This window comes from Hippopotamus amphibius, chromosome 3 (genome assembly GCF_030028045.1).
Source record: "Hippopotamus amphibius kiboko isolate mHipAmp2 chromosome 3, mHipAmp2.hap2, whole genome shotgun sequence".
Lineage (NCBI taxonomy): Eukaryota > Metazoa > Chordata > Mammalia > Artiodactyla > Hippopotamidae > Hippopotamus > Hippopotamus amphibius.
The window spans coordinates 69243106-69258446 of NC_080188.1; the positions used below are offsets into that span (position 1 = coordinate 69243106).

Here is a 15341-nt window from a genome sequence, read left to right on the forward strand (position 1 = left end):
TATCAACAGTAAGTATTTAAGAGATACCTAAAACAAAAAAGTTGATGTCAAAAATATTAAACATATATATAGAGAGAAAAAGTTATATATAAACCTCATGATAACCACAAACCAAAAATCTGTAATAGAGACACACAAAAAATAGAAATCCAAACATAACACTAAAGATTGTCATCAAATCATAAGAGAGCAAAAGAAGAAGAAAGGAAAAAATGAAGTACAAAACAACCAGAAAACTATTAACAAAATGAAAATAAATACATATCTATCAATAATTACTTTAAATGTAAATGAATTAAAGCTTCCAATCAAAAGACATAGAGTGGCTGAATGGATTAAAAAAACAAAACAAAATATATAATGGAAATATTACTCAGCCATAAAAAGGAATAAAACTAGTTATTTGTAGGGAGGTGGATGGACCTACAGTCTGTCATACAGAGCAAAGTAAGCCAGAAAGAGAAAAACAAATACCGTATATACACTCATATACATGGAATCTAAAAAAATGTTACTGAAGAACCCAGTGACAGGGCAAGAATAAAGATGCAGATGTAGAGAATGGACTTGAGGACATGCGGCGGGGTTGGGGTGGGGACGAAGGGGAAGCTGGGACGAAGTGAGAGAGTAGCATAGACATATATACACTACCAAATGTAAAATAGATAGCTAGTGGGAAGCTGCTGCATAACACAGGGAGATCAACTCAATGATGGGTGATGACTTAGAGGGTTGGAACAGGGAAGGTGGGAAGGAGTCGCAGGAGGGAAGGGATATGGGGATATATGTATAAATACAGCTGATTTACTTTGTTGTACAGCAAAAACTGGTACAGCAGTGTAAAGCAATTATATTCCAATAAAGAGCTTTAAAAAAAAACCCAAGAAACAAAAACAGAAAACAAAAAAAAAAGACCCACATATATGCTGCCTATAGGAGACTCACTTCAGATCTAAAGACATACACAGACTGAAAGTGACACTGGATAAGTGTATTCTATGCAAATGAAAATGAAAAGAAAGATGGGGTAGCAATACTCATAACAGACAAAATAGACTCATTTTTATTTACTTATTTTTTTAAAAACACTTTATTGAGGTATGATTGTGCAAAGTGCATTAAACACTTCATACATTAGACATATTTTTATGATGGTGTATTTTAGAGCTACCTTCCTTCTTTTTAATCCATGTATTATAATTTACTTAACCAAACCCCTATGAGTGGATTGTTGAAATTCAAATGACCTAGAATTGAGGAAAATGATTCCATTTACACTAGCAATAGAGTGAATAAAACAGAAGAAAACATTGGTCTAAATCTTTGTGATCTTGAATCGAGCAATTATTTCTCTGATTTGATCCACTGCACAAACTACTGAAGGAAAGCATAACATGTCACCCCAAAATATGCATATTTGATATAAAAGTTATTTTCAACTGAATGCAATTAAGAAGTAGCAAATGCAGAAAAAGGCAGGATATGAATTTTCCTTTTACTAGAGACAGACAGTGCAGAGAAGGCAACAGAGGAATCAGCAAACAAACCTTACTTTTTAGTTTCCTTCCATATATTGACCTTCCCTTAGTTTGCCACCTTGGAAGCCTAAACTGCTTTCCTTTGGCTTGTCTTATTTTTGCAAATTTACAATTTTTATTGAAGATGCTATGTAAACTGAAATTTTATGCCACTCTTTTGACTTACTCTGTGTTTTAAGTTTTTTAAGTGATATGCACTATATGTGTTAATAAACTGTTTTTCTCTTGTTAGTTAGTCTTTTTCTTCAAAATTCCCATCTGAAACCTAGGATCGGTAGAGGTAAAGTATTGCCTCCTCTACATGACAAAAGAAAACACAAGTAAATTTTACTTTATCAAAATTAGAGATTTTAGTGCTTCAAAGTATACCTTAAAGAAAATTAAAAGACAGCCTACAGAATGGGAGAAAATATTTGCAAATTATCTATCCAAAAAAGGTCTAGTCTCTAAAATACATTAAATAAAAACTCTTACAGCTCAACAGTAACAAACGAAATAGCCCAATTTTTTTTGGTAATAATTTGAATTGACATTTCTCCAAAGAAGATATACAAATGTTCTATTAGCATCTATAAAGACGCTCAACACTATTAGTCCTTAGGAAAATGTGAATCATGACCTCTCAGTGAGATACCATTCCATACACACTAGAATGGCTATGACAGAAAAGACAGACAACAACAAGTATTGGCTAGAAAATAAAGAATTGGTACCCTTATACATTTCTGGTGGGAATGTAATATAGTGCAGTTGCTTTGGAAATCAGTTCCTCAGGAAGTTAAACATAGAGTTACCATATGACTCCACAATTCCACTTCAAGGTATTCACTGTTGACCTGAAACCAATGGACTGCCAGATATTTCTCCAGCAAAGTTGCATTTATTTGGGATCAGAAGAGAACTGCAATTCAGGATCAGCAATCATGACGAATCACATGCAAGTTCCCACATGGCAAGGGAAGAACATTTTCATAGAGGGGAAAAAGAAGTGGGAAGGGCTATAGTAAACAGAGTCCATGGCTTTTCATTGATTGAGTCCTTGACAGGAAAGAAGAGGAGTCTTCCTTCTTCCTGTAGGGCTCTGCTATTATCCCAGAGTGTGAGACCTCCCTCTTCTGGCTCATTAACTCTATTTAAAATATTGAGGTTCCTGTTTATTAATTTTTGACAGTACCCAAGATAAATGAAAACAAATGGTCCCCCCCAAAAATGTACATACATGTCCTTAGCATCATTATTTACAATAGGCAAAAAGTAGAAACAACCCAAATGCCCACCAACTGATAAATACATAAACAAAATGTGGTCTATCTACACAATGAAATATCATTTAGTTATAAAAAAGAATAAACCACAGATACATGTTACAGCATGGATGAACCTTAAACATTATGCTAAGTGAAAGAAGCCAGACACAAAAGATCATCTATCATATGATTCCATTTATATGAAATTTCTAGAATAGGTAAATCTATAGAAACAGAAAGTAGTGGTTGCCAGGGGCTAAGGGAAGGGTGGAATGGGGAGTGATTGGTAATAGATGTAAGGTTTCTTTTTGGGGTGATGAAAATGTTCCAGATAGTTGCACAAGCTTGTGAATATACTCCGACCCACTTAATTGAATACTTTAAAAGCATGACTATTATGGTACGTGAATGATATACATAAAAGAAAAAAGGTGGTAAAACAGACCCATTACTCACCTTCACCTTTAGCTGGTGTGATTACTGAAGACTGTGTTGACAGCGGAGTCGTTTGTGAGGTTTCTAGTTTGATAAGATAGATGACATTATTATTAATTATAATATCATCTCGCCTGTCAAGGAGTAAACAAAAGTAAGTCAAATCTGAAAGGGAACTAAAATCCTTCTATTGATACTGGGTAAACCTTTTCCTATCTTTAATGTTTCCATTTTTCAGCTTCTTTTGTTCAAGATGAGGAATGTAAGTGCTGAGTGCTTGGGTGGCCTGTTAAACACACACACACACACACACACACACACACACATTTTTGTATGCTAGGCCCCCAATGCAAATTTCTACTGCAGATTGTTACTTGGGTCTCTTTAAAAGTGAATGACTTAAAATCATTTTATTTTTCCTAGTGGGAAAAATTACCTAGTCAATAGGACCTAGGAGTAATGTGTCTTTTTTTCCCAAAAAAAAAATTTCATTTTGTTGACTTTGTTGTGACTTTGAAACTTCCAATAAACAGAAATAATAAAGGAACTTGCAAACTCCTGTAACTAATTAATTTTTTTCATTTGCAAAACAATTAATTGAGTTCCCACTCTGTACGAGGCCCTCTCCTAGGCTTCTGAGCGCAGTTATCTCTTAATCATCTGTTTTTCCCCATGCCCCTCCTCCCGCTCCCTGCAGCTCCCTCACGCTCTGACTGCCCTTAGTCATCTTTTTAATCTTCGTAGTATGAAGAATAATTCCTGGCATAGAGTGGGCATGTAGTAAATATTGTTTCATATATGATGGCACTCATACAGGACAGGGGGACTAACAAAGGGATAAAGATCTGCTTTAAATAGTGAATACAACTTCCTGATTTGCTACACATAATAGTATTCCCTTTTTTTCTTAAAACATGTTAGAATATCCTTTTGTGATTAGGGCAAAGGTTCTATTTTTACTATGTCACATTTATAAAATCTTGGTTCTTATATATATATATGTTCACGCTGTGTTTAAGAGAGGAACTATTTGGCTCTGCACGGTTTACTCAATTCTTTAAAACCCTAGTTCACAGGAAAGTTTACAAGGGTAAGCTGGATGGAGCTGTGTATTGGAATATACTAGGAAACCATAAGAGGAAGATAAGACCTTTGGAGGATTGCTGAGGACAAGCACCTCTAAGCAGGTGGTGAAGCTTTTGTCTACTGCTCACTCCTCTGTCTTCACTGCTTCCTGGGGGATATAGGTTATTCTAGCAATGGAAAGTGGCTGTAATAGGCAGATTCTGTGAATTATAATGTGGAGAGCATTTGAGACTTGCTTAAAGTTTTCTACACTCATATGTGATTATATTCTAAAGGAAGAAACCAACAAAGGAAACATAATCCCTAAGAGTCAGGTTTGAGATTTTGCACTGCCCACCCACATGATCCCAACACCTTAAGACAGAGATTGTTTTTCTTTGTCTACTTGTTTATTTTTTAAGGTAAAGATGTTAATAATATAAATGAAGTGTCCCCTCCAGCCAGATGTGGTACCTTTGTTTTCACTTCATCACTATTCTTGGAAATCTTGTTACCAATAATAGGTTTTATTGAATTTTTTTTAGGCTCTTTATTGGAATATATTTGCATTAAACTCTTGTACCAGTTTTTGAGGTACACCAAAGTGAATCAGCTATATTTATACATATATCCCCATATCCCCTCCCTCCCGTGACTCCCTCCCTCCCTCCCTGCCCTGGCCCTCTAAGGCATCACCCATCATCGAGTTGATCTCCCTTTGTTACACAGCAACGTCCCACTAGCTATCTATTTTACAGTTGGTAGTGTATATATGTCTATGCTACTCTCACTTCGTCCCAGCTTCCCCTTCGCCCCCCCACCCCAGCCCTGTGTCCTCAAGTCCATTCTCTACATCTACATCTCCACTCTTGCCCTGTCACTGGGTTCATCAGTACCATTTCTTCAGATTCCATATATATGAGTTAGCATACAGTATTCGTGTTTCTCTTTCTGGCTTACTTCACTCTGTATGACAGTCTCTAGGTCTATCCACCTCATTACATATAGCTCCATTTCACTCCTTTTTATGGCTGTGTAATATTCCATTGTATATATGTGCCACATCTTCTTTATCCATTCATCTGTTGCTGGGCATTTAGGTTGCTGGCTATTGTAAATAGTGCTGCAATAAACATTATGGTACATGTTTCTTTTGGGGTTATGGTTTTCTCTGGGTATATGCCCAGTAGTGGGATTTCTGGGTCATGTGGTAGTTCCATTTTTAGTTTTTTAAGGAACCTCCGAACTGTTTTCCATAGTGGCTGTACCAACTTACATTCCCACCAACAGTGCAGGAGAGTTCCCTTTTCTCTGCACCCTCTCCAACATTTATTGTTTCTAGATGTTTTGATGATGGCCATTCTGACTGGTGTGAGGTGATACCTCATTGTGGCTTTGACTTGCATTTCTCTAATGATTAGTGATGTTGAGCATCTTTTCATGTGTTTGTTGGCCACCTGTATGTCTTCTTTGGAGAAATGTCTATTTAGGTCTTCCATCCATTTGTGGATTGGGTTATTTGCTTTATTAGAATTAAGCTGCATGAACTGCTTATATATTTTGGAGATTAACCCTTTGTCTGTTGCTTCGTTGGCAAGTATTTTCTCCTATTCTGAGGGTTGCCTTCTTGTCTTGTTTATGGTTTCTTTCGCTGTGCAAAAGCTTTTCAGTTTCATGAGGTCCCATTTGTTTATTCTTGATTTTATTTCCATGATTCTAGGAGGTGGGTCAAAAAGGATGTTGCTTTGATGGATGTCATAGAGTGTTCTGCTTATGTTTTCCTCTAGGATTTTTATAGTGTCTGGCCTTACATGTAGGTCTTTAATCCATTTTGAGCTTATTTTTGTATATGGTGTTAAGAAGTGTTCTAATTTCATTCTTTTACATGTTGCTGTCCAATTTTCCCAGCACCACTTATTGAAGAGGCTGTCTTTTTTCCATTGTATATTCTTGCCTCCTTTGTCAAAGATAAGCTGCCCATATGTGCTTGGGTTTATCTTTGAGTTCTCTATTCTGTTCCATTGATCTACCTTTCTATTTTTGTGCCAGTACCATACTGTCTTGATCACTGTGGCCTTGTCGTATAGTTTGAAGTCAGGAAGCCTAATTCCACCAACTCTGTCTTTCCTTCTCAAGATTGCTTTGGCTATTCAGGGTCTTTTGCATTTCCATACAAATAGTAAGATTTCTTGTTCTAGTTTTGTGAAAAATGCCATTCATAATTTCATAGGGATTGCGTTGAATCTGTAAATTGCTTTGGGTAAGGTAGTCATTTTCACAATATTGATTCTTCCAATCCAAGAACATGGTATGTCCCTCCATCTGTTTGTATCGTCTTTGATTTCTTTCCGCAGTGTCTTATAGTTTTCTGCATGTAGGTCTTTTGCTTCATGAGGCAGGTTTATTGCCAGGTATTTTCTTCTTTTTGTTGCAATGGTGAATGGGAGAGTTTCCTTAATTTCTCTTTCTGCTCTTCCGTTGTTAGTGCATAGAAATGCAAGAGATTTCTGTGCATTAGTTTTATATCCTGCTACTTTACTAAATTCATCAATTAGTGCTAGCAGTTTTCTGGTAGAATCTTTAGGGTTTTCTATGTATATATCATGTCATCTGCAAAGAGTGATAATTTTACTTCTTCTTTTCCAATTTGGATTCCTTTTATTTCATTTCATTTTCTTCTCTGATTGCTGTGGCTAAAACTTCCAAAACTATGTTGAATAATAATGGTGAGAGTGGACACCCTTGTCTTGTTCCTGTCCTTAGAGGGAATGCTTTCAGTTTTTCACCATTTAGAACAATGTCGGCTGTTGGTTTGTCATATATGGCTTTTATTATGTTGAAGTAACTTCCTTGTATGCCCACTTTCTGGAGAGTTTTTTATCAGAAATGGATGTTGCATTTTGCCAAAAGCTTTCTCTGCATCTATTGAGATTATCATATGGTTTTTTATCCTTCAATTTGTTAATATGGTGTATCACATTAATTGATTTGTGTATATTGAAGAATCCTTGCATTCCAGGGATAAACCCCACTTGATCATGGTGTATGATCTTTTTAATGTGCTGTTGGATTCTGTTAGCTAGTATTATGTTGAGGATTTTTGCATCTATATTCATCAGTGATATTGGCCTGTAATTTTCTTTTTTTTGTGACATCTTTGCCTGGTTTTGGTATCAGGGTGATTGCGGCCTTGTAGAATGAGTTTGGGAGTGATCCTCCTTCTGCTATATTTTGGAAGAGTTTGTGAAGGATAGATGTTAGCTCATCTCGAAATGTTTGATAGAATTCGCCTGTGAAGCCATCTGGCCCTGGGCTTTTGTTTGTTGGGAGATTTTTAATCACAGTTTCAATTTCCATACTTGTGATTGGTCTGTTCATAGTTTCTATTTCTTCCTGGTTCAGTCTTGGAAGATTGTACTTTTTTAAGAATTTATCCATTTCTTCCAGGTTATCCAGTTGATTGGTATAGAGTTGCTTGTAGTAGTCTCTCATGGTCTTTTGTATTTCTGCAGTGTCCGTTGTTACTTCTCCATTTTCATTTCTAATTCTGTTGATTTGCATCTTCTCCCTTTTTTTCCTGATAAGTTTGGCTAATGGTTTATCAATTTTGTTTAGCTTCTCAAAGAACCAGCTTTTAGTTTTATTAATTTTTGCTATTGTTTCCTTCATTTCTTTTTCATTTATTTCTGATCTGATCTTTATGATTTCTTTCCTTCTGCTCACTTCGTAGTTTTTTGTTCTTCTTTCTCTAATTGTTTAGGTGTAAAGTTAGGTTGTTTATTTGATTTTTTTTGTTTCTTGAGGTAGGAATGTATTGCTATAAACTTCCCTCTTAGAACTGCTTTTGCTGTGTCCCATAGGTTTTGGGTCATTGTGTTTTCACTGTCATTTGTTTCCAGGTATTTTTTTGTTTCCTCTTTGATTTCTTTAGTGATTTCTTGGTTGTTTAATAGCATATTGTTTAGTCTCCATGTGTTTGTATTTTTTACAGTTTTTTTCAGGTGATTGATATCTAGTCTCATGGCATTGTGGTCAGAGAAAATGCTTGATATGATTTCAGTTTTTTTGAATTTACCAAGGCTTGATTTGTGACCCAAGATGTGATCTATCCTGGAGAATGTTCCGTGTGCACTTGAGAAGAAAGTGTATTCTGTAGTTTTTGGATGGAATGTCCTATAAATATCAACTAAGTTGAGATGGTCTTATGTGTCATTTAAAGCTTGTGTGTCCTTATTTATTTTCTCTTTGGATGATCTGTCCATTGATGTAAGTGGGGTGTTAAAGTGTCCTGCTATTATTGTGTTACTGTCGATTTCCCCTTTTATGGCTGTTAGTATTTGCCTTATGTATTGAGGTGCTCCTATGTTGGGTGTGTAGATATTTATGATTATTATATCTTCTTCTTGGATGGATCCCTTGACCATTATGTAGTGTCCTTCCTTGTCTCTTGCAATAGTCTTTACTTTAAAGTCTAATTTGTCTGATATGAGTATTGTTACTCCAGCTTTCTTTTGACTTCCATTTGCATGGAATGTCTTTTTCCATCCCTTTACTTTCAGTCTATATGTGTTCCCTTGGTCTGAAGTGTGTTTCTTGTAGACAGCATACATAAGAGTCTTGTTTTTGTATCCATTTTGTATCCATTCAGCCAGTCTGTTTTTTTGGGGGGGGGGTGGGGGAGCATTTAATCCATTTACATTTAAGGTGATTTTCGACATGTATGTTCCTATTACCATTTTCTTAATTGTTTTGGGTTTGTTTCTGTAGGTCTTTTCCTTCTCTTGTGTTTCCTACTCAGAGAAGTTCCTTTAGCAGTTGTTGTAAGGCCTGGTTTGGTGGTGCTGAATTCTCTTAACTTTTGCTTGTCTGAAAAGCTTTTGATTTCTCCCTCAAATCTGAATGAGATTCTTGCTGGGTAGAGTATTCTTGGCTGTAGGTTTTCCTCTCTCAGGACTTTCAGTATATCCTGCCACTCCCTTCCGGCCTGCAGAATTTCTGCAGAAAGATCACTGTTATCCTTATGGGTTTTCCCTTATATGTTATTTGTTGCTTTTTTTTTGCTGATTTTAATATTTTTTTCTTTGTGTTTAATTTTCATTAATTTGATTAATATGTGCCCCGGTGTATTTCTCCTTGGGTTTATTCTGTATGGGACTCTCTGTGCTTCTTGGACTTGATTAATTATTTCCTTTTCCATGTTGGGGAAGTTTTCCACTATAACCTCTTGAAATATTTTCTCAGACCCTTTCTTTTTTTCTTCTTCTTCTGGGATGCCTATGATTTGAATGTTGGTATGCTTAATGTTGTCACCAAGGTCTCTGAGACTGTCTTCCATTCTTTTTATTCTTTTTTCTCTTTCCTGCTCTGTGGCAGTTATTTCTCCCATTCTATCTTCCAACTCACTTATTCGTTCTTCTGCCTCAGTTATTCTGCTGTTTATACCATCTAGAGTATTTTTAATTTCAATTATTTTGTTATCTATTACTGTTTGTTTGCTCTTTAGTTCTTGAGTCCTTATTAACTGTTTTTTGTTTTTTCTCTATCTTGTTATTGATATTTTGGATCATCTTTACTATCACTACTCTGAATTCTTTTTCAGGCAATTTTCCTATTTCTTCTTCATTTATTTGGTCTTGTATATTTTTACCTTGTTCCTTCATCTATGACATTTTTTTTGTCATCTCCTTTTCCCCCCACTTTGGATGGACAGGGTGTGTTCCTGTCCCACTGGGTGTTTGGCCTGAGGTTTCAAGCACTGGAGTTTATAGGCTGTTAAGTATAGCTGGGTCTTGGTGTTGAGATGAGAATCTCTGGGAGACCTCACTGTGATGAGTATTCCCTGGGAACTGGGTTTCCCTGTTAGTCCAATGTTTTGGACTCAGAGCTCCCACCTCAGGAGCTCAGGCCTGACCCTGGGCTTGTGACTTAAGATCCCACAGGTCTTGTGGAGCAGGAAAATGAAAAAAAAAGTAGGAGAACAGCAGAACAATAGCAAGATAAAAAATACAATAATAGGAAACTAACAGATGTATCAGAAAAAATTTTTTATAAAAAGGTGGAGCAACAACTGAAAGGTAAAACAACTGCAATAGCCTAAGTGAGGAGGTGAGAAGAAAAGAAAAGAAAAGAAAGAAAAGAAAAGAAAAAAAGAAAAGAAAAGAAAAGAAAAGGGAAAAAAAAGCCAGAAAAGGCCTTGGCTGTGGGGGCAGGGCTTTGACAAGGGTGGGAGTGGGAGGGTGGGAGGGGGAATTAGGCAATGGGCAGGGCCTACACTTAGAAAAGGCCCTGGGGGTGGTGGGGAATGGCGCTTAGGCCCAATGGGCAGAGGGGCCCAGGAATGCCTCCAGTCCTGGTGGCAAAGGACCAGGTTAAGGTACCCCACAGGCTCCCTGGGCCTGAGTTGGTGGGAGAAATGCTTGGCACCTCCCCTAGTCCTCCAATCTCGGAGGGTCCCTCCCCCTTGGGTTCTCTTCTTCCCCACCCCCTCCCTCCTATTCCCCTAGGACCCTCACAGCTGCAGGGGGCACTGGAAGGCAGGAGACCAGACTCTGACTCCCAACAGGCTTCCCAGGGCCAACTGGGCTAGGGTAACGCCTGCGGCACTTCCCCAGATCTCCCAGTCTCATAGGGTCCCTGTCTGCCTCTCTTCTTCTCCCCCACACCCCACTCTCCTAGGTCCCAAGCAGCTGGAGGGGGCCCTGGAGTGTGAAAGACCAGGTCCATGGGCCTTGCAGGCTTCCCAAAGCTAGTGGGCAGGGAAAATACCTTCTCTGCCTCTCTTGATCCTCCAATCCCAGAAGGTACCTTTCCGTGCCCGCCTCTCCTCTTCTCCCCTGCTTTCCTTCTACACCCCTAGGACCAGTGAGACCTAGAGGGGCCCCTGGAGGACCAAAGACCAGGCCTGGGGGTGCAACAGGCCTCCCGGTGCCAAGTGGTAGGGAGATTTCCTGCAGCGTCCCCCCTGTTCCTCCGGTCCTGCAAGGCACCCCCCCCACACTGCTGTCTGCCTCTCTTCCTCTTCTCCTCTCCTCCCTCCCTCCCACGCCTGTACAACCCACTCAGCTGGAGAGACCGAGGGACCAGACTCAGGAGCCCAGCAGGCCCGCCGGGCCCAAGTGGGCAGGGGAAAGGTCCTCCATACCTCCCCTGGTCTTCTGCTCCTGGAACATCCCACCACCTGTCTGCCTCTCTTCCTCTTCCCCTGCCATGCTCTAGTGTCCCCAGATCAATGCATCTGGGAGGGGACCCTGGAGAGTTGGAGACCAGGCCCAGGAGCCCAGCAGGCTTCCCCGGCCAGTGTGCAGAGGAAATGCCTTCCGCTCTTCCCCCGATCCTCTGATCCCAGAGGGTCCCTCCCCCCTTCTGCCTCTCTTCTTTTCCCCCCACCACTTCCCTCCTGTACTTCTAGGACCAACAGCTGAGGGAAGCCTTGGGAGTTGGAGGACCCACCCAGAAGAAATACCTGGTGGTGCCTCCTCTATTCTTCTGACAAAGAGAGATCCCTTCCCACCCCCACTGTCTGCCTCTCTCCCACCCCCTCTCCCCCATGCCCCCAGGACCCTCGTGCCAGAGGGTAGCCCGGAGAGTGAAGGGCCAGGACCAGGAGCCCAGTTGGCCTCCCTGGCCAAGATGGCAGGTGAAACGCCCTCTTGCCTCCCCGTCCCCCAATCTCAGAGCCCCCATCCCCATCTGTCTGCCTCTCCACCTCTTCACCCCTCCTCCCTCCTTCCTACAGCCCCAGGACCCAGGCAGCCTGGAGGGGCCCTTGGAGGGTGGAGGACCCCTCTGGGGAGCCCAGCAGGCCCCCCAAGCCCAGGAGCTCAGCAGGCCTCTTGGCCTCCCTGGTGGGAGAAACCTAGCTGCGGTTTCCAGATCTCCCCAGTCCCCAACCGTCCCTCCAGGCAGGAACCTCCCCCCTCACCCAGCCACCAGGGGCGCTGGTCCCTTCCGGCTTCCCCTTCCCCACCCCCCTGACTTCCCCCAGGTCCTATCTGGTTGCTCCTGGGTTCCTTATGTGCTAAAATGTTAAAATTCTGAGGTATAAATGCATCCTTATTATTGCAAAATTAAAATGTTGCAATAACTAATGAGGATTGTGATTTCTGTTAATTTTATGCACAAAACTGATTAAAACTATAAAATAGTTAAAAGAAATAGGCTGAATTTAATATGAACAATAAAAGAATACTATAGCTATATATATCTCCTAGAGATACATCATTGAATCAACAAACGTTTATAAAAGATTAAATTGTAAGAATATCATAATTCTACTCTGTGTAAAATGGTTTAGTAAACTACCTTTCATAACATTTTCCAAAATAATCTTTTAGAGTTGCGTTTAATTCCATTCAGGACACAAGTGTTTTAGGAAAGTGTCTAATTTGGGAACATTTCATACCTTGTGAAGATAAACTAAAAGCAAAATGTCACCTTTACCACTTCAAAATTTTAAGAAAAGGAAAAATTTTTAAATCACATACAAAGATATCCCAGGTAGTTCATCTTCAATTCAAATTCCTTAACAAGGAATATAAAGATAATGGATAAAAGAAGAAAGATATGGAGAAAAATGAGGTCCCCAAACCTGTTTTTCCCCATTAATCATACAAGGAAATTTACAAGAATGCCTTTTAAGAGTCTGTTCTTTGTAGTTTTATCTTAGTTTCCATAGAAGACGTGCATCTTACACATCACCATAACAGGTGTCCTATAGGGAACAGATGGCCAAAAATCTCTGGACCCTCTACTGACTTCAGTTGAAGTCAAATGTCTATTTAGTATCAAAAAATTGAAGTATCAGTGCTGAGAAATTTTTATATCTGCATTATAATTCAGCTCATTAAAATATTTGACTATTAAATGTTTTAAAAATCAAGCTGAATAATAGTTACTTTTTTTAACTTTGTATTTTATATTGGAGTATAGCTGATTAACAATGTTGTGATAGTTTCAGGTGCACAGCAAATCGACTCAGCCATACATATACATGTATCCATTCTCCCTTAAACTCCCCTCCCATCCAGGCTGCCACATAACATTGAGCAGAGTTCCCTGCTGCCATATGACCCTGCAATCCCACTCCTGAGCATGTATCCAGAGAAAAACATAGTCTGAAAGGATACATGCACCCCAATGTTCATTGCAGCACTGTTTACAATAGCCAAGACATGGAAGCATCCTAAATGTCCATCAACAGAGGAACGGATAAAAAAGATGTGGTACATGTATACAGTGGACTATTACTCAATCATTAAAAAAGAATGAAATAATGCCATTTGCAGCAATATGGATGGACCTAGAGATTGTCATACTGAGTTAAGTAAATAGTTACATTTTAACAAAAAAAAATTCAGGTTTATTTTTAAATCTTAGAAGTTCCTTTTATAATGACGATGTTCAATGTCAGCCAAATGTTGATTTTTTAACTCTGGCTACTTGGCCTTTGAACTAAATGGTCTGAGTAGTTGATACACATCTAGAAATAGATAAAGTCCCATCCCTCTAATTGGGTAAACCTTTGAAAACAACCACTGCTTTCTGGGCAAAGCTCTACCAGTCACCTCTGTCACCGTGATATGTTGCTGCAACCATCTTGGTTGCACATTTTCCATTTTTCTGATGACAGAATTTATGCCATTGTCAGAAGAAAGAAAACGCACGTTTTAGACAGACATAAGCACTATTAAATCAAATGTGATTTTTCTTTAAGAAGAAACTCTGATTGGGAAATCTTAAAATGAAAATAAAGACGCTTCTCCATGTTGTATTTCTTTTTTTTTTTTGGTGGCAAATCCTTTGTGTCTAAATTGACCATGGTGGCCATGAGGAAGGGGGAATAAAGAATCATTTTACTATAGATATAGTTTTTATGATATCATTGTATAATCTAAAAATGGTTATTTTGGAGGATGAGACAATATATAAAACTCCTCACAAGTCTGAAGTCAGAAAGCCATATATCCTGATATACTGATTAGAATATGAGAATTTGAGGCAAATTTTCCATAGTCTTCCTTTTCTGTGTATTAATTATATTGTCTTTGGAACATGGGCAATATCAGTATATAAAGCCCAACCCACCTACACCCTTAATACACAAATGGTGATCAAGTAACCCAGGCAAAAAGGAGTTCCTTTCTCTTCTCTACCGTTGTTCCCTCATCTTCCTACAAGCACAGTAGACCCCCCAGCTGCCTGAGGCTCCACCCGCCCCTTCCACCATGCCAGACTTCCTGTTTCTTATCCTGGATCGCAGTAGGTTGTGGATATCAGAGTCTGCTTTTCCTTCCTCATCTCTTCTCCACCATCACTCTCTCAGCTGGTTTCCTAAGAGACCCCAGAATGTACTCATTTCCTTCTTTCTCCCACTGCTATGTTCATAGTTACTAGATTTTAACCTTGAAAACCCTTTGAAATGGATTTTAGATAATACTAATGTATTACTCTTAATTTGGGAGATTTGATCATGACATTGTAGCTTTGTAATAAATCGTCCTTATTTTTCTGTGATGCACATTTAATGTGCAATGGTAAAATGGCATAAAGTCTGAATACCCTTCAAACTATCTGAAAACCAAATAAAAACAGAGAAAAGAAAGGTAAAAATGGAAGCAAGGAGGGAAGGAAAGAAAAGAGGAGGGAGGAAGAAAGAAAAGGAGGAAAAGAGGAAGGAAGGGATGGAGGGAGGGAGGAAGGAAAGAAGGGAGGAAGAAAAGAAGAAAAGAAGAAAGAAAAAGAAAAATGAAGCAAATGGGGTAAAAGCCTGATAATTATTGATTCTAAGAGATAGAACTGGAGATGAATCATAGTACTCTCCATTTGTGGGTACATATGGACATTTTTATAATAAAAATTTTTTGAAAAGTTGCTCTGGTCTATTACAGTTTTTATAATTGGATGTGAATAATTTGAAACTCATCTGGAAAACTTTTGAAGAACACAGACAGATTAGAGTTTAGTTTTTATTAAATGAGTACTATAAAGCAGTAAAAGCGCCCCTCAAAAGGAATTAGGGAAAATTTGTGTGTGTGTGAGTACATATGATTTCAAACGT

At 38.9% G+C, this 15341-nt stretch overlaps 1 protein-coding gene across 5 annotated transcripts in view; it reads right to left on the reverse strand.

Moving 5' to 3' along the window:
* EMCN (endomucin) overlaps nt 1–15341 on the reverse strand; it is a 107365-nt gene that overhangs the window by 55650 nt on the left and 36374 nt on the right. For all 5 annotated transcript variants that reach the window (XR_009052826.1, XR_009052827.1, XR_009052825.1 and 2 more), the window contains exon 2: nt 3242–3304. Coding sequence is in view for 1 of the 5 variants with exons in the window: in XM_057729334.1 (XP_057585317.1) it covers nt 3242–3304 (63 nt within the window). In the remaining 4 variants the exon portion in view is untranslated. The remainder of the gene's footprint in view (nt 1–3241; nt 3305–15341) is intronic.